The sequence below is a fragment of the Plutella xylostella genome, chromosome 21 (assembly GCF_932276165.1).
Source record: "Plutella xylostella chromosome 21, ilPluXylo3.1, whole genome shotgun sequence".
In the NCBI taxonomy this organism is placed as follows: Eukaryota; Metazoa; Arthropoda; class Insecta; order Lepidoptera; family Plutellidae; genus Plutella; species Plutella xylostella.
In genome coordinates this window covers 2,608,865-2,634,808 of record NC_064001.1, presented here as the reverse complement: position 1 = coordinate 2,634,808, position 25,944 = coordinate 2,608,865, and the positions used below count along the sequence as shown (strand labels likewise).

The following is a 25,944-nucleotide window of genomic DNA, read 5'->3' as shown; positions in this document are numbered from 1 at the left end:
AGGATTTTCATAAAGAATGCGCCTTATTATCCATAAAACATGCACTCATAACAAAAATTGGTACCTGCACTTTAATCTATAATTCTAATTACAGCTAAAATGGCCTAGTTCTAGTAATAAATAAAATTACTCACGAGCTCTTGATCGGGTGACAGTGCCACCGCCATCTTTTATGACATGACAATAAGCTGTGTTTCAAAATCAAGGTAACCCGGTAATTTACTGAACCGGTAACCGAATGGTCAGACATAGTAATCAAAATTAAGACCTATGAGTTGCAAATAAGAACGTGGCTTACTTAGGTTAAACCCAAAGTAAATTTGGAACGCACTTTTTTATATACCTACCTCAGAATAATAACAGCCGCGCAGCAGTTGAGTGCTCTTCACCCTGAAATGTTCTTTTACATATATGTAGCGCAACTAAAAACATAGATTTAGAACTGCAGCTAAATCTATGTTTCACCGCTGCAGCGTTTTATCATCTTGTACTTTTGAGTGGATGATAGCGAGACCTCTACTCCTCTTATTCTGTGAATCCAACTGTCAGTGTCAGTATGTTTCATTTGATAGCTTTCATTCATACTGTCAAAGTTGTCAAACATTCGTAATCGTGATCACATTGTAATATTTCTTTAATTTGATAATTTCTAACTATTAGGTAAACAATACGCTAATTAGGAATTGAATGTTACATTAGAAGTTCATATTGCAACGGTCATATCATGTCCACACGTTGGTAAGTTGGTCAAATAACCTCCCAAACATGCATAAATAAGACCTAAAACACTTTAATTCTTAATTATTTGTCTCGCTGTTATTATTATTAACCTACTGTGATTTTAGGTACCCTATTTACCAACGGGGCAACCCCCAGCTAAGAGTGTTTTTACCAAACTTTTGGATGAAATTGATACGTCCTGAGCAGAAGCAACCACCAAATATAGTACAGTTCCATTGCTCAATGGAAATGACTAAAATGGATATCAAAAACTATCTAGAAAAGATATACAATGTTCCTGCTGTGCATGTAAGAACAAGGATTGCACTTGGAAAGTTCCGCAAGGAGCCTGGTAAAGGCTATGTTATTAAAGATGATGACCGCAAATATGCCTATGTGACTTTGGTAAGTTACTTATTTTTATTTTCTTAACTTCAGCTACCATATATCCTGCAAACAGCTCATTCACAAACATTAATACTTGGAGTCACAAAAGATCTTTTGGGATGCAGTGGTGAATGGTTGCTGTTTACTTTCCTTTCCTTTTCTATAACTAAATACTTCTCTTTATATATATCAAATACATGGTTTCAATCTTTCAGCCCAAAACCATGAAATTTGAGTTCCCCGAGGGCTTATGTGGTGATAAGAATGATGATGAAAACGAGGACTTGAAATCTTTGGATGAAGCCAAGAAGAGCTTTCAAACCTTTATTGATCGCAACAAGAATAGATCAGATGTGCCCAGTTGGTTTTCAATTTAGTTACTTTTAGAATAAAGTAGAGAGTGTAAAATATTTTAGGTGTAAATAAATAGATGTTCCATTAAATCATGTCTTTACTTTATGGGTACCTCTGGGTATCTGGTAGAATATGATGGTAATTTTAGTGATGGTTTTTAATAATTAAACAACTACTATATTAAATAATTTGAATTTACTTTTTCTCTTACATTACACAACTTGTCATGACACAGACATGATAAAAAATATACTCTCAATTACTGATATAAAAGTTTGAATTTATTAAACCACTATAGGTTTTCATCAGAAAACTTGAGTGTTTATTTTTTAGCTTTTATAGCAGTAATGAGACTTTTACAACACCTCTCAAAATCAAACTTAAATAGGTACTATCATAACATCTTTATGTGTTAGTCAACAATTCACTTTCTGTAACAAATATCTTATTATTATAAAGGACAACAGTATACTTTTAGTCAACTAGCTCAGTCTTGCAATGAAAGGCATCACCAGTAATGTGAAATTAAAGTCCCAACTTGACACAACCATTATATTGATGGGTCAGAGTTAAAATAACAAAGAAATATCTATAATCAACTAAAATAGAAGATAACCATTAAGTAATTTGTTATAATAACTAATGTGAAGCTTTGAAACAGGAATTTAGTAACAAACAGTGACTTGTAGTCACTGCATATAAAAAGAAGAAAAGCATATAAAACCTAACACAAATTTTCCTCATCACACTTGTCTTATAAATGCAACATTTGCTGAGGTGCTTATTTTCTTCTTAATCTTATTATAATTAACATGAAGCTATCCAATAGAAACAAAATAAAAATGACTTCTAGTCTTGATAAAATATAAAGGCAAAACACAAATCAACAATAAACTTCCCTACCACCTAGTAATCTCTATAAATCTAATAATTGGCACAAAGATATCAATCATAACAAAAGTGACATTGAGTTAGTGATGTTCATCCAGGAACACAGCGGAGTGGCACCGCGGGCACTCCGAGATGTCCAGCAGAAATGTAACCTGCAATTACAGAAACTATTGTGAATATCCATCGTTATTAACCAGTTAAAACTCTGGATTCAGATACAATTTCTTGTAAATTTATTTATATTGTTGCTTGGAATTATTGGTGTGTTGCTTGGAATAATACCTAGTTGATAAAAACACCCTCTTAAACCAGTCCAATAAAATAAAATAGCAAAAGAAAGCTAACTTACTACCTACCTGGGTATCTAAATATAAGCCTCTTGAATCCAACCTTTAGAGCGTCGTTAGTCAGCACATACATTTAAAGGTCACACCTATCACAGTTTAGATTGTAATGTAAGACGACACCTTCGGGACTTTGAACTCTCGCTTTATTTTGGAAGCTTTTATTACTACCAACTTATCGTATACACAATACAGTGGTGACTCTGGTGACAAAACAACATAAGAACAACTGAATCTATCAACTAAAAGGGCAAGTCACCGTCAGGGTGGTCAAAAATGCTGTGCAACTTACGCGTGGGTGCACCGAGCATGGGATGCGAATGCGGCCGTTGCAATAGTATCCGCAAGCGCGGCAGAACACGATGGTCTTGTCTCGGCGGCAGGAGCACTTCTTCTCGTATTCACTGTTGATCTCAGGAACCCCTCGCCCCACGCGCGTGGAAGCCTTGATGTAGACTTTGCCGGCTGCTGCAGCCACTACCGGAGTGATGGATTCCATCTCGAACAGACAATGATGCTGGTGGCTAAAGTAATGCGAGTATGATTTCCTCTCGAAAGTCTTTGAAACTCAGTAGGCTGGCACTTTAGATTTACAAAATACCGGGGGTAAGAAGAAAAGAAAAAAAATTGAACAAGGCGCGCGAATTTATGATGACGTTTTTATTTTTAATTCGTTACATTGAATGAATGAAATGCGGTGAAATGAGTGAATGAAACAATAATATATCAGAGGTTTCCAAAATGTATTCGTAGGTTTCAAATGTTCTCGAATAATCAGTTGGAATGAAACCAATAAATGTAATTTTGTGTTTGTTCCTATGCATGCGATATGGTAAATCTCGAATCTTAGGTATATTCTATAACAATACGATTCATATTAGAATATCATTAATCAAGTATTTCCAATCACTATCGATACCGGCTGCCTCTATGTATAAGGTCGAAAGTCCTGAGAATGACGAGTTATGTGATCTCCTTTTGGGCGATCCGAGTGCACTTTATAAAGAGAAAGACTCACAGTAGGTATTCTTGTGTTACTAAATCTAAAACCGAATTAGGTACATTACTGTTAACTATACCAAAATATGTGACGTGCTGTAATTTTAAAATAAAACGGCTTTAAGTAATAAGAAAGAGCCATATAGATTGAATGTAAGTATAGGACTATAGGTATCTTTGCATAATTATAATAATTCACGTTAAGTGTTTAACACTACAGTCTTGTAATTACAAGACAATTGATGATAATTAACTATTGTGGATGAGTTTAAATAGCTGTCTAGGGTTTCAGTGTCCATCTACTACTACTATATCTAGATAAATAAGTACCTAAAATATTTAGCTAACAAGTAGGCTAGTTAAATACTACCATTCGTTAAATAAGAGAGACCTACACCTACAGTGGATACTCATTCATTAGTCGGTTAAAAACATAATTAAGAATGGTAACAATGTCGAAGGAAAATTAGAGGTAGAACATAGTTACTTACTTAGGTATATTAAATTGAAAACGTGTACAACCTATACGAACTGAATTACCTATTTGAAGCGATATAACTACATGTAATTTGTAGGAAGCTAGGTGTCCAGAGAACCAGCCCAAGTATTACGCACGAAGATTACATCGAGATAAAGCTCAGTCTCGCGTTCTCCACTGACACGTATAGTGACACATAATTAATTTTATCATCGCCATAATTGTAGTTAATCACATATATCTCTGTACCATCAGGGCGGATGTTGTTGTATTGTTTGTCAAAGGTTTCCGTCTGAATGCTGGCACGCATGCGATGGCGAGGATATAAGGAGCGTCAGGATAGCTTTAGGTCAAGTACACTAGTGACTAGAGAAGATGAAGCTAGTGCTTTGTTTACTGGTGCTTGTTGCAGCGGCGGCTGGGAGCCGCGGAAATGTTGAGGCTGCGTCTTTGAATCATGAGATTGAATCCCAGGAAGATTACATGCCATTGAGTAGGGTGAGTTTTTTTTTTATTGTGGTTAACTTCTTATTTATTTATTTCTATATATACACTTTATTGCACACAAAAAACATTTTTTACACAGAACCATTTTAAAAACATAGCTAATAATTTGCGCACAAAGGCGGACTTATTGCTAAAAAGCAATTTCTACCAGCCAACCTTTGATTGGTGGTTATCGAATGTATATAATGTAAGCTCTTAAAATGTACAATAATAAATTTAGGTATGTAAACAATAACAAAAATAACAACTTTAATTTAAACTAACAAATGTGAAATGGGATATCTACCTATAATTTAAATAATGCCTAAACCTTCTTCTTACAAAGAGAGGTAATAAGAACAATATTTTGTCCTTTAATTTCTATGGTTTTTATATTATAAGACTAAACTAATAATTAAGGGAATCTATGTACATCAAGGCTTTTTTCCTGACTTTGCTACCAACTCTTAATTAAAACCCTAAACTAGAGCACCAGCCATATCTAATTACTTTACTGGTAGTTAAAATAAATTCCATAAATTATTTATAATGCCGTCTCTTAGCGAAGGTTTAATCTTAAATATATATATTAATTATTTTTTATGGCAGGTGGCCAGAGAGGAACCACCACCGCCACCGCCGGAAATGACTCCTCCCCCAGAGGAAATGCCACCTCCTCCCCCGCAAGACAAGAAGATGCCGTCTCTTGTCTCTCGCCATAAGAGATCTCCAAAAGGAGGCGGTACTATGCCTACGAGAAAAGGATGAATTCTTCTATACATCTATGCCTTTCTCCCAGTTGAATTTATACTTACTTACGGCAACTTAACTTCCCATACGGTTATTTGATCATATAATTTATGTTAACTATGGTATTTATGTGTAATATTGATGTAGATATTGAAATATAACTACCTACCATAGCAAATTGATAATTATTATTTTTTGTTTTAGGGTAAAAACTGAGATAGGTTTGAGATAATAAAATATCGTCAAAAGTTATTTTTTTTACATTGTTCAACGCGTCGTTCTCGGTGGCGGGGTTTTTTGCGCAAACTACCTACCTAGTTATTTAGTTTAGATAAAATGCTCTCCATAGATATGGACCATGTATACACCATTGTTGATGGTCGAAGCATAATACCCAATAATATTGTACCTATGGCCAAATCTTCATGGCCTCGTTAGAGAAGTACTTATGTTACTCGACCATGGCTATTTACTGGAACCACCCATCCCTATTTCCTACAAAAAATATATTTGTGCATGGCTGAGGTGCATGGTATCACTTCCGGAAATAGTGAACTTGATAGTCTGATGATAGTCTGTGATTGTTTGACAATTTGACAGCAGTTGTCAATGTCAAAAGAACACAAAATTAAAATAACCTCAAAAAATCGTTTTACTGTGATAAAAGAAAATAATATTATAGTTTGTCCAATTTTAACTACAAAGAGGGATTATAACTATGCTCAGAAGCCTCAAGAATGGATCAGTGGTTGTTACTAAGTTACAAAATCGAGTAAAGTTTCCTGAACGTTTCAAAGGGACTATAGTAGAAAAATGGGCTGATTACTGGAAAAACTTATTTATTGACTATCGCCAAATGCTACAGGATCTAAGAACAGATATACAGGATGACCCGAAGAAAGCTTTCCTTTGGACTACCGGCCTCACCACCGCCTTCCTGTTGGCTCGCAACAATCCCACAGAAAGGGACTTTAAAGATTCCCTTAAAATGATTGCAAACGAAGTAATACTAGTTAGCGACGATTGCCGCAACCCAGCTTCTATAGAACATGTCAGGTACCTGGACACATGCTACAATGAAGGTCTCATACATTATAGAAGTTTAGGTATAGCATCTGTAATGTATGTAAGTGATTACAATAATTCTTGTTCTATTTACAAATCCCAATGCTCACATCTCCAACCCACATACTTTGGATATTTGTCAAGGATTGTAGATGTTGGATTCATGGGACGATGGTGGAATATATTCAAGAAAACAGCTAACTATGATGTTAATGTTTAGACTATTTTTAGGACTTGTTAATAGATTAAAATAAAGCTATGCTACTGAAATAAAGAATTCATGATTGTTGAAGAGTATGTTTATATTTCATTTCTTACTAATAATGTTTTAAAATAATTAGTCATATAAAAACTAATAACATTTACAAACAAATCCGCTTTGTATTTCTGTAGGTATCCTCTAAAAATCAATCTAAAAACGCAAATTACAACTTCTAAAATTTGGTTAATCGTGATATTGAATGTATACATAAATCACTTTACACCTCAAAAGAAAAATAACAAAAACTATGAAAAATCTTATTTATTTCAATAATTCAAACTTTAAAACAATCTATAGTGTAATTCAGAACTGAAATCATTTTCTATAAAGAAAAAAAAATGTTTTGCCACAACTTTAATATTTATAAAACAAGTTATTATGCATGAACTAAAAGTATGTACCTACCTTTTAACAGAGCAAAATTAAATTAAATTAAATATGTTTCTACAAAAATAAATAGAATTACTGATTGTATATTAGAAAAAGGTGTGATAAAACTAAATTATACTTCTGTAAAAGAAAATAAAAATTACTGCACACTGATTACAATTCATGAAACCTACATAAAAAGATAGTACTATACAAGATTACAGCTTTATAATGAGCTAATCAAACGAAAAAAATATTCAAAATCATTAATATTAAGTTAAAAAGCATCAATCCATTCATGGATTACAAGGCGCAGACGCTTTGCTCTTGGCTGTTATCTTGATCTGTTATTAGATGTTCGACTTTGAATGTAAAAATAATTTATATTCGAATCTATTTTTGGTAAAGGCCAGGTCACATTCTAACTTTGTTCTTCAATGCTGGGGTGGTAGCAAAAATGCCTTATGGTATTCCAAGTTCTGCATCTATGCTCGAATTTTTATAGCTAAATTGTCACACCTTTGAATTTTAGTCATCCATGTTGACCTGACCATGGTCAGCATTCCAGACCTTAGCTTTGTACTGTTTTACAAAATGTGGCAGTTTGGGCATAAAAAAATCTACAATTATAGTTTTAAGTTTGGATCCACATTCAATTCGCATTCAATTTCACCTTACAAAGAACTATGTAAGTACCTACTATTAAAATATTTATTGGTACAGAAGTTTCTATTATTGCATTTTCTTATCATGAAGGTGTTGCAGTAACTTTAAAATAAAGTAACTTTAGTCGTCTTTTAAAACTTTTCAAATGTTACATTATCATAAAATTGTGACAACCATCTCTAAGATAAAAAAGATAATGCCACTTTACACAAGTGCTTGCAATGCATAAACATATGGGGTTATCATGAAAACCAGCAATACACCACCATGATTAGGTATTGCTTAACAAAGTGTAAAATGGACTGTAACACCATGGCTTAAGGCACAATATGAGGCAGTAATATGGCCAGCGGCATTGAATAATTCCAATGTCGGCTGACACGACAGGAAGCGCTGTGTTGATCATTGTAAACAAAAAACTGATCTAAAAAGTTATTTCTATTATCCTACAATAAATCTGTTAACAATTTTCAGTTCCGGCCATTGAAATTTTGTCTTCATGTTCGGACTCTATCCTTGGCTGAATGAAACAACTCAGCAGTATATACAATAAAACAATAAATAAATCAACCAATAATAACTAATGTTAGAAAGTAAAATGAGATGATAGGTAACATAACGTCGAAGGCAAAATTTCACAAATGGCAATATGTGGGTAAGTAAGACTTAAGTTTTTCAGTTTATATCACAAATCATTCCGACTGCCGTTATTGCTGTACTTAATATTGACATTACCCGCAGGCAGCGGCCACCGATATGACGAGAACGATTAATCACACGTTAGCTAGAACACAACACCGATATACAATTAATGTGCGATTAGAAAAAATATGGAATGAACGACAATACAATCTTGCCAAAATTGTTACGGCTTGCTTCGCCTTAATTATCCTCCCACGACGCATGCAAACAACAATAACAACAGAAAGAACGAAAAAAAAACTCACTAGATACACAAATTAACGTGATTGTTATAAGTAAGAACATAAAACGCTAAAAACAAATTAATCACAACAAAAAAAATGAAATAAAAACTAAGTCCCGTAGCATGCATTGCAAGTATTTGATTTTGCACTAGACTTATGAATATACGTGTAGTCCGTGAGACTAGAGCTTAATAAGGGGGATCTGGGCTAGTAGCACGGGGCGCATTTATGACGTGACATAAGCTTTGCATCGCGCTCACTCACATCGCGCAGCCTCAAGAGCGAGTGCGACAGAGAACTTGTCACGTCTTAAATGCGCCCCGTACTAGCCCTTCTGAGGATGAATATAGGAGCTACTTCCTTGTCTAGTTAAGTACCTGTGCTGAGCATCCGACCAGCGAATCGTAAGCGAGCGATGGAGGAAATTCATCACTATAGTGCGTCCACGAGTTAATTCCTCGTGCTGCTTGGATATTGATAAGATACTGGGTTCATGTTTTGAAAGGAGTAGCGTATGTACCTATGAGTTTACACGCAATATGACAGTGTAAGTATATTGGCCAGACGGTTATCCAGCAAATTTTGGGAACTGTTAATATTGCCAGATTCAATTCGTGCCAAAAAAAAGTATTTTTACAGCGTCTGATCGTGGCGGGCACAGTACATTAAACCACGTGCTAATTAGGTTTGTTTATTGAGTCAGTTCCTCTCATAGATCCACTAGCATCCTTTATGCCTGCTGACAACCCACGCGTCGTATCTCCGGACGCACTATAGTCACCTTAGATGGAGTGATTACATGCAATATTTTTTCGGTTATAGTGTAAAGGAAGCAGCGAGCTCGGGCGTAGAGTGAGTACATTATAACAGCACGATGTGCTGCGCGCGCACTCCCCACTCTATCTGGTATAATACTTCGTCGTCATACTCCTCTAGTTCGTCCTCCAGAAATAAGTCATCATCTGAAAGAAGAAATAATACATTTTAGAATAGACAGCGAGTATGTGATATTTCTCTCATTACGTAGTCGGTGATAACTGTCGTCAGAGGTTATGTAGGTAGGTATTAACATATTCACTGACTGACGGTTGGACTAGTTCATCTGTTTAAATTCGCACAGCGAGTCGAGTGAAGACCATGAACACACAAATGTAGTGTGGGACGTCCTCCAACCCACTGGAGCGACGTGGTTGGTAGTAGCTGGATGACGGCCGTGGATAGTGTTGTGGCGCTTCTTGGGAGAGCCAGTTCACAACAGTTATAGACGGATAAAGTGGATATGTATACGTAATTTATTAAAAATGCTGTGCGATTTAAATAGAAGAACAATTTAATAAGTACTTATTTAACATTTTAAATCACAACACCTTTCTAAGAGATTATTATCACAAGTAAGAACTTAAGTGGGTACTTAATAAAATCGTAGATTGCTTGATCAAGTTCTACATAGATTAAAGTTTTGACACATCAATGAAAGGAGTTAACTAATATGTATGCGTACTATGCGTTCATACGGATAAATTTTTAACTATCATTAATAAGAAGCCATTCATATGAAGCCAAGCATCATTGAACTTAACAGATTTCATCAAAAAGTCCTATTATCAACGTTATATTTATTCAAGTTGTTTTTAGATTATATATTTTACTAATAATGATCGATTGAAAGTTATATTTACCTATCTAACAAGGTACAAGTGGGACATTAGAGATATAGGGTGAGGTCACACGAGCGTAATTTTGTAAGTTATTCCATATTTTGTGAGTTGTGCGCGACAGAAAAGTGTGCGCAGGGATGAGGGGAGCGAGTGACTTCCCGCCCCCCACGTCCGCGCGCAATTTTCTGCCGCGGACAACTCTCAAAATTACGCTTGTGTGGCCTCACCCATAAATATATTATTTTTAAAATCATTTTTAAGCTATACAATAAGATAAGTACCTAAAATGTAACTTGACTGAAAATATTTAACTTGAACCCTTACACATATTATTAATCTAGAAATAATAAAGTAAATCTATTTAAAAATCATTAGTAGGTGTAATTAATACTTTTCCTGATTCTGAGAGAGTAATTTAAAAAGATTCCAGATTAAAGTTTTTTATAAAGAAATTCGCCGCCTTTTAATGCCAAATACATTCATAATTGAATCATTTTGTTCCTATTCCTACCTTCTCAACGTATATTATTTCAATTTGGCCTACCTACTAATATGTTTTTTATAAATACGTATTTTTTAAGTTATAAATGTGGCATATATGTACAGTGGGCTGCAATGAAATCAGACCCCCTCTCAGCAATGTCACTCTAAGAGGAGTCAAGTTTCTGTGCAGGCCACTGTACCTTCTATCCCACATTTAGTATTAACTTAATCATTAGTTTATTATCATTGATGATATTTCGCTCAGAGTACACAATGTTTATCACATAAAATAATACGCAAGCATCTTAATTTCACAATTTAAATATCACTTTAGAATACGTATTTTATGATACTCTTCTAATCTACGACTTTTAGGAAAATTTTAAAAAATACAGCCTATCCATAAAGCATATAATACTGATAACAAGTTAATATCTTACATCAGGCCGAATATAACAGAAATGAATAGCCTACTAAAGTTATAAAAGTACTAACCTCAGATGCATTTACATTGTAATCATAGAAAACCGAAAAATAAACTACGAACAGACCCTATAGTATCTAAGTAACACAATAACAATCACAAAACACAGTCCATTCTTCGTCCATTTAGACTGACTGGCGTCCTTCTTCCATAGACGAATAGGAATCGTCCGACAAAGCACTGTCAGTCGTAACATCGCCCTCTGAATATAGGTCTTCTTCCGTAAGTTCGCTCACATTGCCTGAAAAATAAATCACATTTCGCTGTACAGGGAAATACAGTTAGAGAAAGAATTAGAGAGAGTTATTTGGTAACGTTACTCTTGTATTCCCGACGTAGAATATGTGATTTACTTTTCTGGTTAGTTAGAAGCCAATGTGTTTTGCGATAGCTTTGTGATGATGATAAATGTGGTTATAATTTGGAATAAATTACTACAGTCAAGCAATAGGCATAAGGATTAGGGCGAATTCCTACCGGGTGTTTGAAAGCGAATAAAGTAAAGATGTCATGAAAGCCACCCATCTGTATTAATACACTAATTATTAATACAATAAACACAGGACTTACCATTGAAAAAGCAGGACCCGGCAACTTTGGTTCAGTGTTAAATAATGACAGTTATGTCCCGCGTCACGTAATAAAAAAAAATACCGTTAGAAACCTTCCTTTCAGAAGAACTATAATTTTACGAGGTATAACCGTCATTTTCTTATAAAAATTAGAATACTTACCACTTTCTGGGAAGGCAACTAGAGAAACTTTGGCAGTACCATAGCTTTTACCAACCATATAAATATTTCAAAACACAATCTATGTAAATCAATCAAATTTGCTACATTACACACGAAAATATCTTACAATCGTTAAATTTTACGGTCGCTCAGCTATACATTGATATAAAACACACATCGATCGCAATTTATTGATCTTTTGTAGTTTCGACCTACAAGGTTAAAGCTGTAGTGCTGCCACCTACAGTTTCATTCCACCAACCAACCGTACCGTCGCTACGAAAACGCCACCTATATTATTTTGTAAACACAATAAGCGTATCACGAGAAACTTTACATATTCTACCACATGAATTACCATTCTATGTAATTCATATTATTACTGGGTTTCCCTGAACATCGTAGTACAGGTTCAATACTAAAACAAATACTAAAATAATTAAAGTTTCACGATAGCTTCCGCTAGAGGCGCCACTTTGAACGCGAGAAGACGTCAACTTTTCTGCTTTGCAAACTATAAAAGCCTGCTCTAGACGAACTTCTTCTTTAAATGCCCTCTCCTAGCGAAGGTTAGCAATCATTTTCCTCATGATGCACTATTCGCACTACCACAGAAGGTTATCGAATATGTAAAATTTCCCGTGCGCGCTTCCCACAACCCTCCAAATACTCACCCGAGTTGAGGAAGTCATCGAAGTGGTCATGTTCATACACGTCGTCCAGCGAGCCGTCGGAGCTGTCCTCGAAGATGCGGTCCACGAAGTCAGGGCGCAGGTGCGGGTTGCAGCGGTCGTCCGACACGTTCACTGATAAAAGTTTGTGCGAGGGGAAATCCTGGGGGGATAGAGGAGAAAAGATTAATGATGCGAATACATACAAGGGAATGGAGAGGACAAAACGTTAATGCCGTGATATACACTGACACTTTTTCAGCGTGTCGGTGACAGGCTTCATCACCGTGGTGGAAAGATTGGCTAGTCAGATATTCGTCAGTTGCTGACTGCCTAGGGTGCGCCGGGTGTTTTAATGTTAGGTCCCATCTTCATGGCTAGTACCAACAGCAGACGGAAGGTTCTGCGTCATACATAACTAGTCGCTACATGCTAGCGGGCAACCTGGTATTTAATATGTGGAATGAATATATCCCTTCCTATATTATCTTAATAAACCCGTCGGCACGCCAGCATTGCGTCTCTTCAAACTCTCTCAAACTTTAAATGCCCTCCTCCTCCTTAGAACCCTCAACGGTACTGGTACCATCAACATTCGATAATTATTGTGGCTCTTAAAATACTATAACTGGTATATATAATACTATAACTGCTAAAGAGATAAAATCACCATTTGTACATAAGTGTTAGATTAAGTTTTTTGTAATTTAGTTTATGGTTTTTGTGTACAAATCCTAATCCTAACTAATATTATAAATGCGAAAGTAACTGTGTCTGTCTGTTACTCTTTCACGCCAAAACTACTGAACGGATTTGGCTGAAATTTGGTATACATACGGTCTAGACCCTGGGAAAGAACATAGGCTACTTTTTATCCCGGAATTCCCGCGGGAAAACTTTTTAAGGCGAAGCGAAGCGCGCGGGAACTGCTAGTAAAGAATATTTTATCTTAAAACTGACCTGGCTAATCATAAAGTCGGTAGTAGCAGCCAGGGTAGCAGCAAGGCGCAGTACGAGCGGGCGCGGGGTTATCGCGAGCGCGCGCGCCGCCGCCGCCGCCACCTCCTCGGAGACTGAGTCGCAGCCGCACAGGTCTAGCTCCTGGAAGGGAGAAGGGTAGGGTTTTAGTTATTGTGAAAATGTGTGATTGATAACAAAAGTATAACGACCGAATTAATGTATACAATGACCGTATAAAATGACTTCCGAATGGCGTAGTGGTTAGTGACCCTGACTACTGAGCCGATGGTCCCGGGTTCGATTCCCGGCTGGGGCAGATATTTGTTTAAACACAGATATTTGTTCTCAGGTCTTGGATGTGCCCGTAAAATGACAATAGGCCCGCCCCCTATTACATTGGGACTAACATAACACTCTGGCGAAAAGTGGGTGCAGCAATGCACCTCTGCCTACCCCGCAAGGGAGTACATTAGTACAAGGCGTGAGTGTGTGTTTTTAAAACCGTGTAACAAATGATTGATAGCAAAAGTCAAATTAATAACCATTTTAGGGAATGATAGGGATTATTGATGATAGGTAATTCCTCTCCTTATCGTGTACAAGAAGAGGTATTTTTTATTGGGTTGTATTGTAATAGAGGTTACGATCAAAATTCTAAACGAAGGAATGTAAAATACGAATTAATTTCTCGATGAATTAGTACATATTTAAGTTAGTTCCGATTATACATTATAGTCGGAAGGAATATTATATACTTTCTTATAAAAGTGTCAAATAATGACGAACCCTGTTCGCCGTACGTATATAGCTCTTCAAGTCTTCAAAATTTCTTTGTATCTTTGTAATAAAGCGGGTAAAAATTATCATATATCAGACATCTGTAGATGTAGATACCTCCAAGTAGTGGCAGTTCTCCAGGCACCTGGCGAAGGGCGCGGCGGTGAGCGCGCTGTTCCCGCGCGCGGTGAGCGACGCGAGCGTGGGGCACCCCGCCGCCGCGCCCGCGCCCGCGTCCGTCGCGCCCGCCAGGTATGACATGTCTAGAGTTCGGAGCAGTGTGCAGGATTTGCAGATGGCTGCTAGGCCTTCGTCGCCGACGCCTGGGAAGGGTTAAGTGTGTAGGAATTAGCTGATTCGTCAGACAAAGGTTAAGTAAATTTTACTCGATAGTATTACGCATGGGGCGAATGGCTGTTTATATACTGCTGATCGTAATGTGTAAGCACGTCATCCGAGTGCTCTCGGACAAAGACAAATAATCAACATAATCTCAATCACAACAAAAACTACAAGCTGAAGTGGCAGTGAGACGACCATATTTTATGAATAACTATTTTGGTAGAAGGGTTCTCGAGTAGCAACCAGGCATAAACAGTTAACAGATACCTAGTACATATGTAAAATATAGACCCATGTAGATATAAAAATAACCAACCTGCATGTGGAAAGTTCTTGCGTGAGTTACAGCTGGAAACATTCAGCGTCTCCAACTTCGGACACGACTGAGCCACTTGCTTCAGCACAGCATTGGAAATGTAGATATTCCTGCTCAAATTCAATGTCTTCAACTCGGTTAATTTCGAAAACGCTTCACATAGCGACTCAGTTCCTTGAGGCACTATTGCACTGCTGTCTTCCACCGACGAGTATTCACTCAACGATAGCTCTTCTAGCTTTGGTAGTTTATTCAGTATTAGCGGGACGATTTTCCACAAGCTGGTCGCTCCAACGTCTAGTTTTAAGGTGGTAAGTACTGGGAGGGTCTCGATGGCTGCACAGAGGACGGTTCCTTGCAGACTGAAGCAGTTGTAGAAGGCGAGGGAGTGTAGTTTGGTCGGGTTGGCTCCGGTGAGGAAGAGCCCCGTGACGTGGGTGTTGTTGGCCACTGTGAGGCTTTCGATGCATGATTCTTGCTTCACCAAGTTCACAAGGCTTGAGTCTGTTAGCTGTAAAAGCATGATATAATTTAAAAAACTTTCATTATAAAATTTCAGAGATTTCAAATAAATAAATATTAATTATAAATACAACATTTGGATCCATTTGCACGGGCCAAAGACACAAAATATGATTTTAGAATCCAAAGGCTTCTCAATAACGTACTTATGCAACTAACCTTATTGCAGGATATGAACGATAGGTTTTTCAACTGTTTGCATCCGTAAGTAAGAGGGTTCCAATTCCTTGTGTACATTCCAACTACCTGTAAACAAACCCATTAGCTTAACAACATATCTTTTCAGTACTGAATGAAACCCTAATTCGGATATTTTTAGGGAATATAGTATAAAATGTATGGATTAGATTAGACTATGTGTCTACGACCAGACTAGCACAGAAAGTGTCTGCAACCAGCCGGCAGCCTAAACAAATACATCTGCAAGCAGCCGGCCAGCCTAAAGAAACCATAGACACATAGAAGATACTCTGTGACGTTTACCGCCAACCGGCGACAGTGACTTTTCTTTTTCACCTCTTTTTTAACCTTAAAACTTTTAACACGTTTCTTTTATACAACTTTTGCAAGATATTAATTATCAAGATATACATGTAGAAACCTGCCAATAAACCAATATTCTGTTAAGTAAAGCTGAGTTACATCATTTAATCCAAGAACAACCTCAAGATTAAACACTATGTTAATAAGTCTCTTTGCATTCGTCTTGAGCTTGTCCACTGGCATTAGTTCGCTTCGTTACACAGATCACTCATTCATTTATGATAAAATAATTTGTGCGTTTTCCAATGAGTTGGGCTGCATTTGCAAACCCTCATCAAATATCCGTTTGCCAATGGAAACTCACCTTTAGCTCCTCCAGATTGGGACAGAACTTCCCCACCGTGTGCGCAGTTCGGTCATTCAGCGCCGACCAATGATGATCAATATGCAGGCGGGTCAGTGCGGCTCCAAGGCGCTGGAGCACTCGCCGCAGCACCGCCGTGGTGAGGGTCACCGTGCCGTGCTGCCACCACGAGGTCTTGAACACGCGGATGCCTACGGATTGGAAACAATAGAATGTAAACAAGTTGTGAAGGGAATAAGTAAGAATGTAAGGTCTGGCAAGTAAGAGTAGAAATGAGTGAAGGCACCACTTTTTTAATGCATGGCCATTGGCCACCCAAGAAACTTTCCCAAAGGCGTGAGTAAAGATGCCTACTTAAAAAAAATAGTTGCCAGGCTGTATTTCAGAGTTTGGAACCACTTTTATAGTCAACTAATTGATATTAAATTTGTGTACGTCTTGTTAGCTTCCATTTAAAATACTAGAGTTAGGCTAAGGTTTAATTAACACTGAAGTGAAAGGATTGGCCGAATGTACATAAGAAACTGGCGTCCTGCCAGTGATGACGTATGGTGCAGAGACGTGGACACTGACGGTAGGACTGGTCTACCGATTTAAAGTCGCTCAGCGTGCTATGGAGAGAGCTATGCTTGGGGTTTCTCTAATGGATCGTATCAGAAATGAGGTTATCCGTCAGAGGACTAAGGTTACCGACATAGCTGTCAAAATATGCAAGCTGAAGTGGCAGTGGGCTGGTCATATCTGCCGAAGAACCGATAACCGTTGGGGTTGACGAGTTCTCGAGTGGAGACCACGAACAGGCAAACGCAGCGTGGGACGCTGGACGTGGACGCCTCCTGCCCGCTGGACTGACGACCTTAGGCGGGTGGCGGGTAGTGGTTGGATGAGGAAGGCCGAGGACCGAGTGTTGTGGCGCTCCTTGGGAGAGGCCTATGTCCAGCAGTGGATGATTATTGGCTGATGATGATGACATAAGAAACAAGTCACGTCACTAAAAGAGTCAAAGCTATTAGTTCCAAAAACATACCCTGCAAATACTCATGCACCATACTCTGCCAGTCCTTGCTGACCCGCTCGGAGCGGATGAGGTCGCGCACGGGAACGTAAGACAGCACGTGCGCCAGGCAATCCCGGTTGAGTATCTCGAGGATGCTGTAGCCCGGGTGCTCGGCTGCACTGTCTTCTGACATCTGGAAAGAACAAGATGGTGTGTCACATACAAAAGCAAAGCAAAAAACTATGCGCATTTTGTTTACTTCCACTATTGTACCAATGAATAAAGTCACAAATCTTCTAACCAAGCTAATTCAAAATAAGAGCTGAGTGGTAGAAATGGATATTGGTATTTGTCAAGATGTTTCTTTTGCATTGACACTCCATATTATTAGTTCGTATTAAAATATCGTTGATCTACACTAACATCATCAAGAGGAAAGATTTGTATTTTCGTGTGTGTGTATGTTAACATAATATTATGCAACAATTTGACTATGATTGCATTTCTTAAGTAATAAATGTGTAACTTACAGCCTCCATATTGGTTCCTTCTTGAGAGGTGGTCGCCTCACCCTCCTCCATGGATGCCTCTGCTACGGCACCTGCAACAATCACACAAGACTCATTTTAATTTAAGTTTAAAGTGCTAATAATAAAATAAGTAATATTAAATTTTAATATACCGTTGGTATAATATGCATGTCTAGAATAGTCTAGGTGTGTAGGTTCCCTATAATACTTATATCTGTAAGATTTCAAACAGCCTCCGGATACTAGCAGCGGATTTCTTACTTAACCAGCAGCCTTCTAATAATACTAAAGAAATCGATCTTCTTAGCATAACGGTGACAACACTACAACTGGTCTAGGCTTACTTGCCTGAAATGATTATCCAGTCAGTATAGCATCAATCACTGACAGCCTGGAATCAATAAACATCTATTCTATTCTCTGTGGGGGTGTAAGTACCTGCACCTGGCTCTCTCGAATGGAACCTTTGTGCATATCCCCAAGGTCTAAACTGCCTTCCTAAGCTTGGACCATTTCCACACCACGCTGGTCCACTGCTGGTTGGTGGGTTCACATATCTAGATGTGCTAGATCTAGATATGCAGGTTTCCTCATGATGTTTTCCTTCACCGTAAGAGCGATGGTATACATTGTACTTAAGTTAAAAGAACTCATTGGTACATGTCAGCGCCGGGATTGAACCCGCATCTCTGGCGTGAGAAGCGGGCACTTACCCGACTGAGCTACCACCGCTCCAGCCTGGAATCAATAAACATCTATTCTATTCTCTGTAGGGATGTAAGTATCTGAACCTGGCTCTCTCAAATGAAACCTTTGTATACCTCAGGTCTAAACTGCCTTCCTAAGCTTGGACCCTTCCCCAACACGCCGATCCACTGCGGGTTGGTGGCTTCACATATCTAGACATCACATACCTTCCTGTCCCTCGACATTTTCAGTGGCCCCTTCAGCTTCACTCTCATTGTGTCCTCGTGGCTTCCAGTGCACTCGGCCGTTGGCATCCTCGGCGGGCTGGTGCCAGCTGTCAGCCGGGGAGATCCTCAGGGTTCGGCCTCGGAGAGCCTTCTCATGGTTTGGGGCTAGGAGTGCTCTGAAATAGAAAAGTTTTTTGTATTAGGATAGCCCAAACAGCTGGACATGATAGTATAGGTATAGGTCACAAAAGACATGTTCAACTATAATTATGTTGTGAGTATTGCAAGACACAGAAACACTGTCAGCACCTTTATCCAAAACTCTCTTAAATCATGTTTTAAACTATTGTGCTATACAACATAAGTTCAATAAAATTTATTTTTTAAAAAAAATATGCAATATACAGGTATTTTGTAAACAAAGGAACCTGTGGTACTATTAAGAAAACATTGTAAAAAAGTGGTTAGTGGCTGCAGCAACAGTAATATAGTCAATGTTAGTCTGAATACAAAAGAAAATAATCTAACATACTTATGGGCATCGGCGGGATTGCTAAATGTAACAAAGGCATAAGTCGGAGCCAGAGTCTTGTTGGGCCCCTTCTCCCCCATTCTCAGCCAGCAGCTCTTGATGAACCCATACTGAGCAAACACCCCAAACAACTCTGTTCTTGTAGTCTGTAAGTAAGCAAACAATGTAGGTACTACAGCCATTCATTCAAGTACTTATAAAATATAGAGGGTAATCAATTCACTTACTTTCGGAGGTAGATTTGATACGTATAACTTCCTGATAGGTATCCCATCTTCCGTGTGGGTGGGTACACTCCTCAATCCATATCGGGCGACTTCCAAATCAGAACTTATTGCATCTGAAATTTATAAAAATTGTCGTGAGGTACGAGATGGTGGTATTGTGTAGTGGTGACAAAAGTCGTCGATACAACATATTCGGCCAACCGTAGGATGGTCAACCATTGGTGAATCTACTTACAAAATTCGCGATGAACAGCTCGAAATAGTTCAGGGTTGAAATTTCTCTCGTCTTCTTCGTCAAAAAACATGGCGTAGGAGAAGAGTGTATTTCCTTTGTATAATGGTAGGCACCGTTAGCTCGAATGGTCGTTACTATATTTCATAATTGAGATATCAGAAACCACGAATAATTTAGTGCAAATACTCAAATATAAAAATATTAGTGAAAAATTAGTCAACATACAACACAACAACGGTCTTGCTTACACTTTTTTTTAAGAAAAAAAAACAGAGTTGCCATGCGTGTTAATGTCAGGTATTTATTTTGGATATATTTTATTGCCATATGCCATGCCATCTACTTTTTTTTCATTTTTCGTTTATTCATCGTTTGGCCATCGGATTAATCGATTCATACTGATTAATACCTATTTCATACAAATTTTTGGTCTGTGTAAAGAGTGAATGAAGTTTAAGTTTATTGATCACCTCTTCCCCTCTTCCTCTACCCCTCCCCTTACCCTCTACCACTCCTTTCTTTTCTTGATAACTTGCTTGACATTGACAGCTGATTTGTTGTTATGTGGAGTAAATTTTATATTGAATTTACAGTTATTTACGGTACCTAATTTTTACTAAAAACTTACTTTACACAATAAGTAATAGTAGCATGTCTGAAATAAGAAAACGCAATAAGAGCTCTTCAGCAAAAGACATTTCAGACAAAAGTGATATAGAAATAAAGCCCTGTCTTAGGTAAATACCTGTTTAATAACTTATTTAGGTACTTAATTAATTCTGTTAAAAACATAGTACATAACTAGGTGACAAAATATTAATAAGTAAAAATAAATACTTATTTTTCTTTTCAGGGAGCATAATCACAAGTTTCCTCTTAAGATTATATCACGGATTGTAGTAGCTATATGTTTATTCACTATTATTTATTTCAATTCTAAAGATGAAGGAATCAAAGAATTTGCAAAACAATCTGAACGTATAGGTGGGAAAGGACATTCCGTCAAATGTTCGGAAGCATTCAGAAGGGAGTTGACCCAATATGAAGGTTGTTTGCCTAAATCCTGTGGTCGGTATGTGACGGACAAAGTTGTAACTCCGAGAGAAGTGGAGGAGCTGCTTGCTATAGCAAAGAAGGGTCTAGAACTGGGAGGCTCGGCGGGAGGAGCCTCCATACTGGACCTGCACAGTGGAGCGCTGTCATCTGGGAAACAATTTATTAACATCTATAAAATACCAGATGCAAAAGGCTTGTTCACCGAGTCCGATTTCACTGTTTATAGGGTATGTCTATAATAAATTTTCTAAAATAAATCTAAAGAATAATATTTTTAAGAATATCTAATTTGAGTTTTTTTTGCAGGTGGTGAAAGAAAAGATAAAGTATGCAGTATCACATCACTTCAATGTTGACCCAAACAAAATATATTTGACACATCCTACTTTCTTCAGTAAGATTACAAATAAAGAAGCAGTCACTCAACATGATGAATATTGGCACCCACACGTAGATAAAGTAAGTTCTAATACTTATAAGTTATTTTGAATTGGAATCTCTGAGCCGTAAGTAAGTTAATAATGTTTTATTTGTTTCAGGAAACATACAAGTCATTCCATTATACCACCTTACTCTATTTAAGCGATTTTAATATTGATTTTGAAGGCGGAAGATTTATTTTTATTGAAGAGAAATTTAATAGAACAGTTGAACCAAGAAAAGCTAGGGTTAGCATGTTTACAAGTGGATCGGAAAATCTCCATAATGTTGAAAAAGTTACATCAGGAGTTCGATATGCTATGACTATTTCATTTACTTGTGATAAGCAATTTGCTATTGAGGATCCTAGTATCAATAAATTATTACAATCTTGATATGTTTTACATTTTATTGAAAGTTTTGTTAAGTTTGCAGATGCAGAAGTCCATTTGTTCAAGGGCGCATATTGTATGGTGTGGCAAATCCTTCTGATTGATTTTCATTGTCATGTTTTAATAGTTAGTCCTGTGCAATTTTAATAATCTAAATCTACCCTCCTAAATAGTAGATTACGATACCCAAAAATATATTTTTTTATTCCAAAATATATCAGATGTTACTGGTAACATTTATCTTTTTTTTGTCAATGTCAAATGAATTCATTCGTTCAATCGAAATCGATAAAATTTTCGCGCACTTGCGGTTCTTCGTTCGGTCAGCTGACGTTTGTTTTGCTTGTTTGTGGTGTTTGGCTGTGTTTCGGAAAACAAAACAAGATCGCTTTTGTGTCTGACATTGCAAAATCTTTCAAAAACAAAAAAAATACAAAATGTCCCTGAAAACAATATTTCGAAACTAAATTACAGTGTACCCGGACCTAGTTAAACATTGTTTAGGTTTCAAATATTTTTGTTGCGTATATTGCACTGAGGTAAGTTAATTAAATCTTTGCGTGGTATTTTTCGCACCTCCTTGCAAAATATTTTTATATGACGAAGGACCTTTTTTTTTATAGATCTGAAATAATGGACGGCCCTCACTTGGAGCACAGTGACTCTGATTCAGGGGACAGCTGGACCATGTTGGACCACAGTCCGCAATACGCAGAAGATGCCCCAGAAGTGCCCGACACCCCCGACAGCCCCTCTAGACGCCCAGTGTATGTAGAATAGCATTTTAAATACTTTTAGTTCTACTTGATGGTTTAAATGTATTATGTTTGATTACATTCAGTGGCATGCAATTTTTAAGCTACATAGATTGGCCATATGCTCATGAAACAACTCAAAAAGACATTCCATTTTCTAGCTGAAATGATGAAAAAAGTATATTATGTAAATTTACTACAAGATTAGTAAACTTCTATTGCATATTTCAACTTTAGTATGGGTTTGCTGTACCTATCTTTCTCCTTTCATATTAGAACATCATTGGTTACATTTTAATGTATTATTTAGTTATTTCCTGGTCAATTACTGAATCAAAACAGTACTTATTTAATGCATGTATTTAATTCTATTTGATCGGGAAAAGTTCTACTTTCATATATTTGCATTAATTAAAACCAGTTTGATATGGCCAGTTCATTGTCCCCATGGCCTACATCTATACAAATAATCTGAAAGTGTATGCTAAAATTGGATAAATAAACTTCATATGTACAAACAAGTAAAGCTTACTTTATTGGAAGTGTGCCAATGTTTTGTACAATAAATGAAGTCTTTGTCTTTATGTTAAAACCTGCTATGGAATACATTTTGCTTCCAAATAGTAAAATAAAAAGTAATGACTGAACTTGACCCAGTTATAGTTTGTTATCTAGTAGGTTGTCATCTTGTCTTGTCACGCTTATCTAATACTTAATACATTACAGGGACATTACAAATTTACACATGAAATGATGCAATTGTGCAAAAACTAAGTTTATTGAAAATTGTTATTGTTTGTTTCAGAGAAGAGACAGATAATGTTGATGAAGACACTGACGGCATCTCCATCATAACTGACAGTGAACCCGAATCACACACTCCTATTGAACACCTTTACTATGAAGACCATCCACATGAACATCCAGAGCATCCTACAGAGACAGACATTCCTGATTATATTCTGCAACGTGGCCATTTATGTGATAATGCTAAAGAATGTATCCGTGAATCTGTGGAAGACTTCCTTGGTGACCCAAATGGCAAGATGAAGATCTATGTGCACAGGAAAAACAAAAGAATCAGCACTGTCCTGAACATAATAGTCTTGGGCAGCATCATCACAGCAGCCGGAGTGGCCATTGGACACATATGGGGCATCAAAGATGATTGCTCTACACAAAGTGCACAGTCCATCAATAAGATACTCAGCAACCTTTACAAGCTACAAGAAGAAAATGCATATCTGAGAAGCAAACTGAAAGAACTTACAATGATGAACAACATGCACATGAAGAAACCAGAGTCTCAGAAACTGTCACCTAAGCATCTTAGGTGCAAGAAAGTTTTTGAAGAATCTCTGAGCAATAAAAATGTTGAACAACATACCAAGTGTGTTGATGGTGACAACAGCAGTACAGACAAAGCACTTGAAGACCACTTGGTTGAACCCGACTTCGAGAAAGAGTTCATAAGGGACATTACGAAACTACGAAATGTGTACAAGCAAAACAAAAGTTTACTAGATGATGAAGTGAATAGGAGGTTAAAATTTGAACAGACAGCCATCAAGAGACTGAAAAACAGAATACGAACAGTCAAGTTAACTAAAGAAAACAAGACTACAAAGGATGGAAAGCCCCTAAAAGCAAAGTTTATTGGTCCCATGACTTTTGCTAACTTCCAGAAACAGTCAACTGAAGAAGAGCTCCAGCAAGCCATGGAAGACCAGAAGAAAGTCTCCTATGCAGATTCCCTCAAGTCTATCAAGTATGACCCAGAAGTAGAGAGGGTCAAGAGAGACATTGGTCAAATATCTGGAATCCACAAGCTAGATAAATACAGAAAGAAGAAGGCCAATAAAGTGGAAGATAATTTGTCTGAGCAATCATTTAGCGATGATGACCTAGGGAAAGACGACAGGTATGTAGGGCACAAGTTCAAACTCGACAGGAAGAAAAGTGACCGCCAGAAGTCCATGAAGAAACAGAAGAGGAAGAATAAATATGAGCAGTGGGAAATGAAGGGAGGCTACATGAAGGACTATGACGATTTCTCTGTCAGCTCCTCCCAAGACCCCAATGCCTTTGTCCTCAAAAACCCAGACAAAAATGAACCTAGCCGAGATTTTGAAAGAGTAAACTACATAGAGCAGTTTGCCGAATCAGAAAACCAGGCAAAATCAGTAGACTCTGAAGTTGCCGCAAAAAAGCGCAAGATAGAGAACAATCCAAATAATGAAAAAACAGACGATGTCAAACCAGAGAAAGGCGAAAAGGGGCATGGAAAAGAAGGTAAACACGGAAAAGAAGTTAAGACGTCGAAGAATGACAAAGCTAATGAGAAGAGTCTGGATTGGTTTGAGAAGCGCGCGTCTATCAGGTCTCAAGCTCGAAAGAAATTGGAGCAGGAGTTGTTTGGCAACAACACACCCAACGCCGCCGCTTGGTACTTCAAACGAATGCAGAAACGTGAACAGTGCAGGGTGAAAACTGACGGCACCGCTAAGAAAACACACACGCGAATGAATTTTAAAACGAAGCAGTAAGCAGACGGGGAGGTATTTTGTGTAATTAATGTGATTAAGAAAGTATTAGCTGGTTCTGTAGGAATTAGGACAGTATTGAAACTGTAGATACGTTCTTGCACCTTGCACCTATGTTCGGTGCTTTCAAAGTTCAATCTTTATAATAATATTTGCTAATAAGATGCTATTTTCATGTTAGAATCAACGTTCGTGTTATTGGAAATATTTATCGATGTTTACCGAAAGGTATTTAGGAACCTTTGGCATTCCATTGCATTTTAAAGGTAAGTGCGTCGCCCTGTAAGCACTCTTGATTACTTTAGCTTCTCTATGTATTCGGTAAATTCACAAAACTTTTATATTCATCATACAGAAGTATGGCACTATTTTTCTATTGACATTTTGCTTTTGTGATGTTAAATATATTTTTATACCACCGGATTTCTAAAATATACAGGCAGCTGTTTTGGCAATAAATACTTACTTGAAATTAACGTGTACCTAATGAACCAAAGGTAAATTATAGGAAATAATCCCAGTCTTGGGATTTTTATTTCACTATTGTAGAAGCTTTAAAATTAATCGGCTAACGATATTTAAAATATCTTGTTCAGCTCATTGTGTAAATTTAATAAATACATTTTATCTTTGCTATTAATGTTAGGATTAGCGAATAGACAAATTGAAATATTTGTCATTTATTTCCATGCTACTTAAAAACGTTTAAGATTATATTTCACTCGCCTTTTATGGATTCTCGCAACCCAGTGATATTTTATTTAGTTTAATGTTATTTTTATCCGAAAATTTTAAGTATTAATAAACATACGATTATCATTATATTGGAGTATCATTTAATTTAAAACCCAA

General features: G+C 37.2%; 7 protein-coding genes and 1 non-coding gene across 8 annotated transcripts in view; 5 read left to right on the top strand and 3 right to left on the bottom strand.

Moving 5' to 3' along the window:
• The window catches only part of LOC105387564 (tyrosine-protein phosphatase non-receptor type 9), a 70,061-nt gene extending 69,820 nt beyond the window's left edge, over nt 1-241 (bottom strand). Inside the window, exon 1 of the mRNA XM_048628715.1 lies at nt 135-241. Within this exon, the coding sequence (XP_048484672.1) occupies nt 135-167 (33 nt within the window). The 5' untranslated portion in view covers nt 168-241. The remainder of the gene's footprint in view (nt 1-134) is intronic.
• A 331-nt stretch (nt 242-572) lies between these two features.
• Nucleotides 573-1,550, top strand: LOC119693214 (probable 39S ribosomal protein L23, mitochondrial). The gene is made up of 3 exons (XM_038116022.2): nt 573-738; nt 846-1,125; nt 1,323-1,550. The coding sequence occupies exons 1-3, from the start codon at nt 725-727 to the stop codon at nt 1,482-1,484; spliced, it is 456 nt and encodes a 151-aa protein (XP_037971950.1). The 5' UTR covers nt 573-724; the 3' UTR covers nt 1,485-1,550.
• An 87-nt stretch (nt 1,551-1,637) lies between these two features.
• LOC119693215 (uncharacterized protein CG13380) lies at nt 1,638-3,375 on the bottom strand. Its single transcript, XM_038116024.2, has 2 exons — nt 2,989-3,375; nt 1,638-2,504 (listed from the first exon to the last, which is right to left on the bottom strand). Exons 1-2 carry the CDS (start codon nt 3,193-3,195, stop codon nt 2,433-2,435), a joined length of 279 nt encoding a protein of 92 aa, XP_037971952.1. The 5' UTR covers nt 3,196-3,375; the 3' UTR covers nt 1,638-2,432.
• A 128-nt stretch (nt 3,376-3,503) lies between these two features.
• Nucleotides 3,504-5,661, top strand: LOC119693124. The gene is made up of 2 exons (XR_007267539.1): nt 3,504-4,671; nt 5,269-5,661. It is a non-coding gene; the product is annotated as an uncharacterized LOC119693124 (transcript).
• Nucleotides 5,662-5,945: 284 nt separating this feature from the next.
• LOC119693140 (mitochondrial import inner membrane translocase subunit Tim29) lies at nt 5,946-6,771 on the top strand. Its single transcript, XM_038115682.2, has one exon. It carries the CDS (start codon nt 6,128-6,130, stop codon nt 6,692-6,694), a length of 567 nt encoding a protein of 188 aa, XP_037971610.2. The 5' UTR covers nt 5,946-6,127; the 3' UTR covers nt 6,695-6,771.
• Nucleotides 6,758-20,200, bottom strand: LOC119693139. Its single transcript, XM_048628713.1, has 13 exons — nt 19,927-20,200; nt 19,692-19,804; nt 19,465-19,610; nt 18,933-19,108; nt 18,019-18,089; nt 17,519-17,681; nt 16,492-16,682; nt 15,804-15,890; nt 15,123-15,633; nt 14,582-14,787; nt 13,688-13,828; nt 12,731-12,890; nt 6,758-9,659 (listed from the first exon to the last, which is right to left on the bottom strand). The coding sequence occupies exons 1-13, from the start codon at nt 19,994-19,996 to the stop codon at nt 9,559-9,561; spliced, it is 2,136 nt and encodes a 711-aa protein (XP_048484670.1). The 5' UTR covers nt 19,997-20,200; the 3' UTR covers nt 6,758-9,558.
• Nucleotides 20,201-20,437: 237 nt separating this feature from the next.
• LOC119693157 (2-oxoglutarate and iron-dependent oxygenase domain-containing protein 3) lies at nt 20,438-21,799 on the top strand. Its single transcript, XM_038115767.2, has 4 exons — nt 20,438-20,663; nt 20,780-21,209; nt 21,289-21,441; nt 21,522-21,799. Exons 1-4 carry the CDS (start codon nt 20,578-20,580, stop codon nt 21,795-21,797), a joined length of 945 nt encoding a protein of 314 aa, XP_037971695.2. The 5' UTR covers nt 20,438-20,577; the 3' UTR covers nt 21,798-21,799.
• A 298-nt stretch (nt 21,800-22,097) lies between these two features.
• LOC119693156 lies at nt 22,098-25,914 on the top strand. The gene is made up of 3 exons (XM_038115766.2): nt 22,098-22,333; nt 22,418-22,561; nt 23,355-25,914. Exons 2-3 carry the CDS (start codon nt 22,428-22,430, stop codon nt 25,093-25,095), a joined length of 1,875 nt encoding a protein of 624 aa, XP_037971694.2. The 5' UTR covers nt 22,098-22,333; nt 22,418-22,427; the 3' UTR covers nt 25,096-25,914.
• The last annotated feature ends 30 nt before the right edge of the window (nt 25,915-25,944 follow it).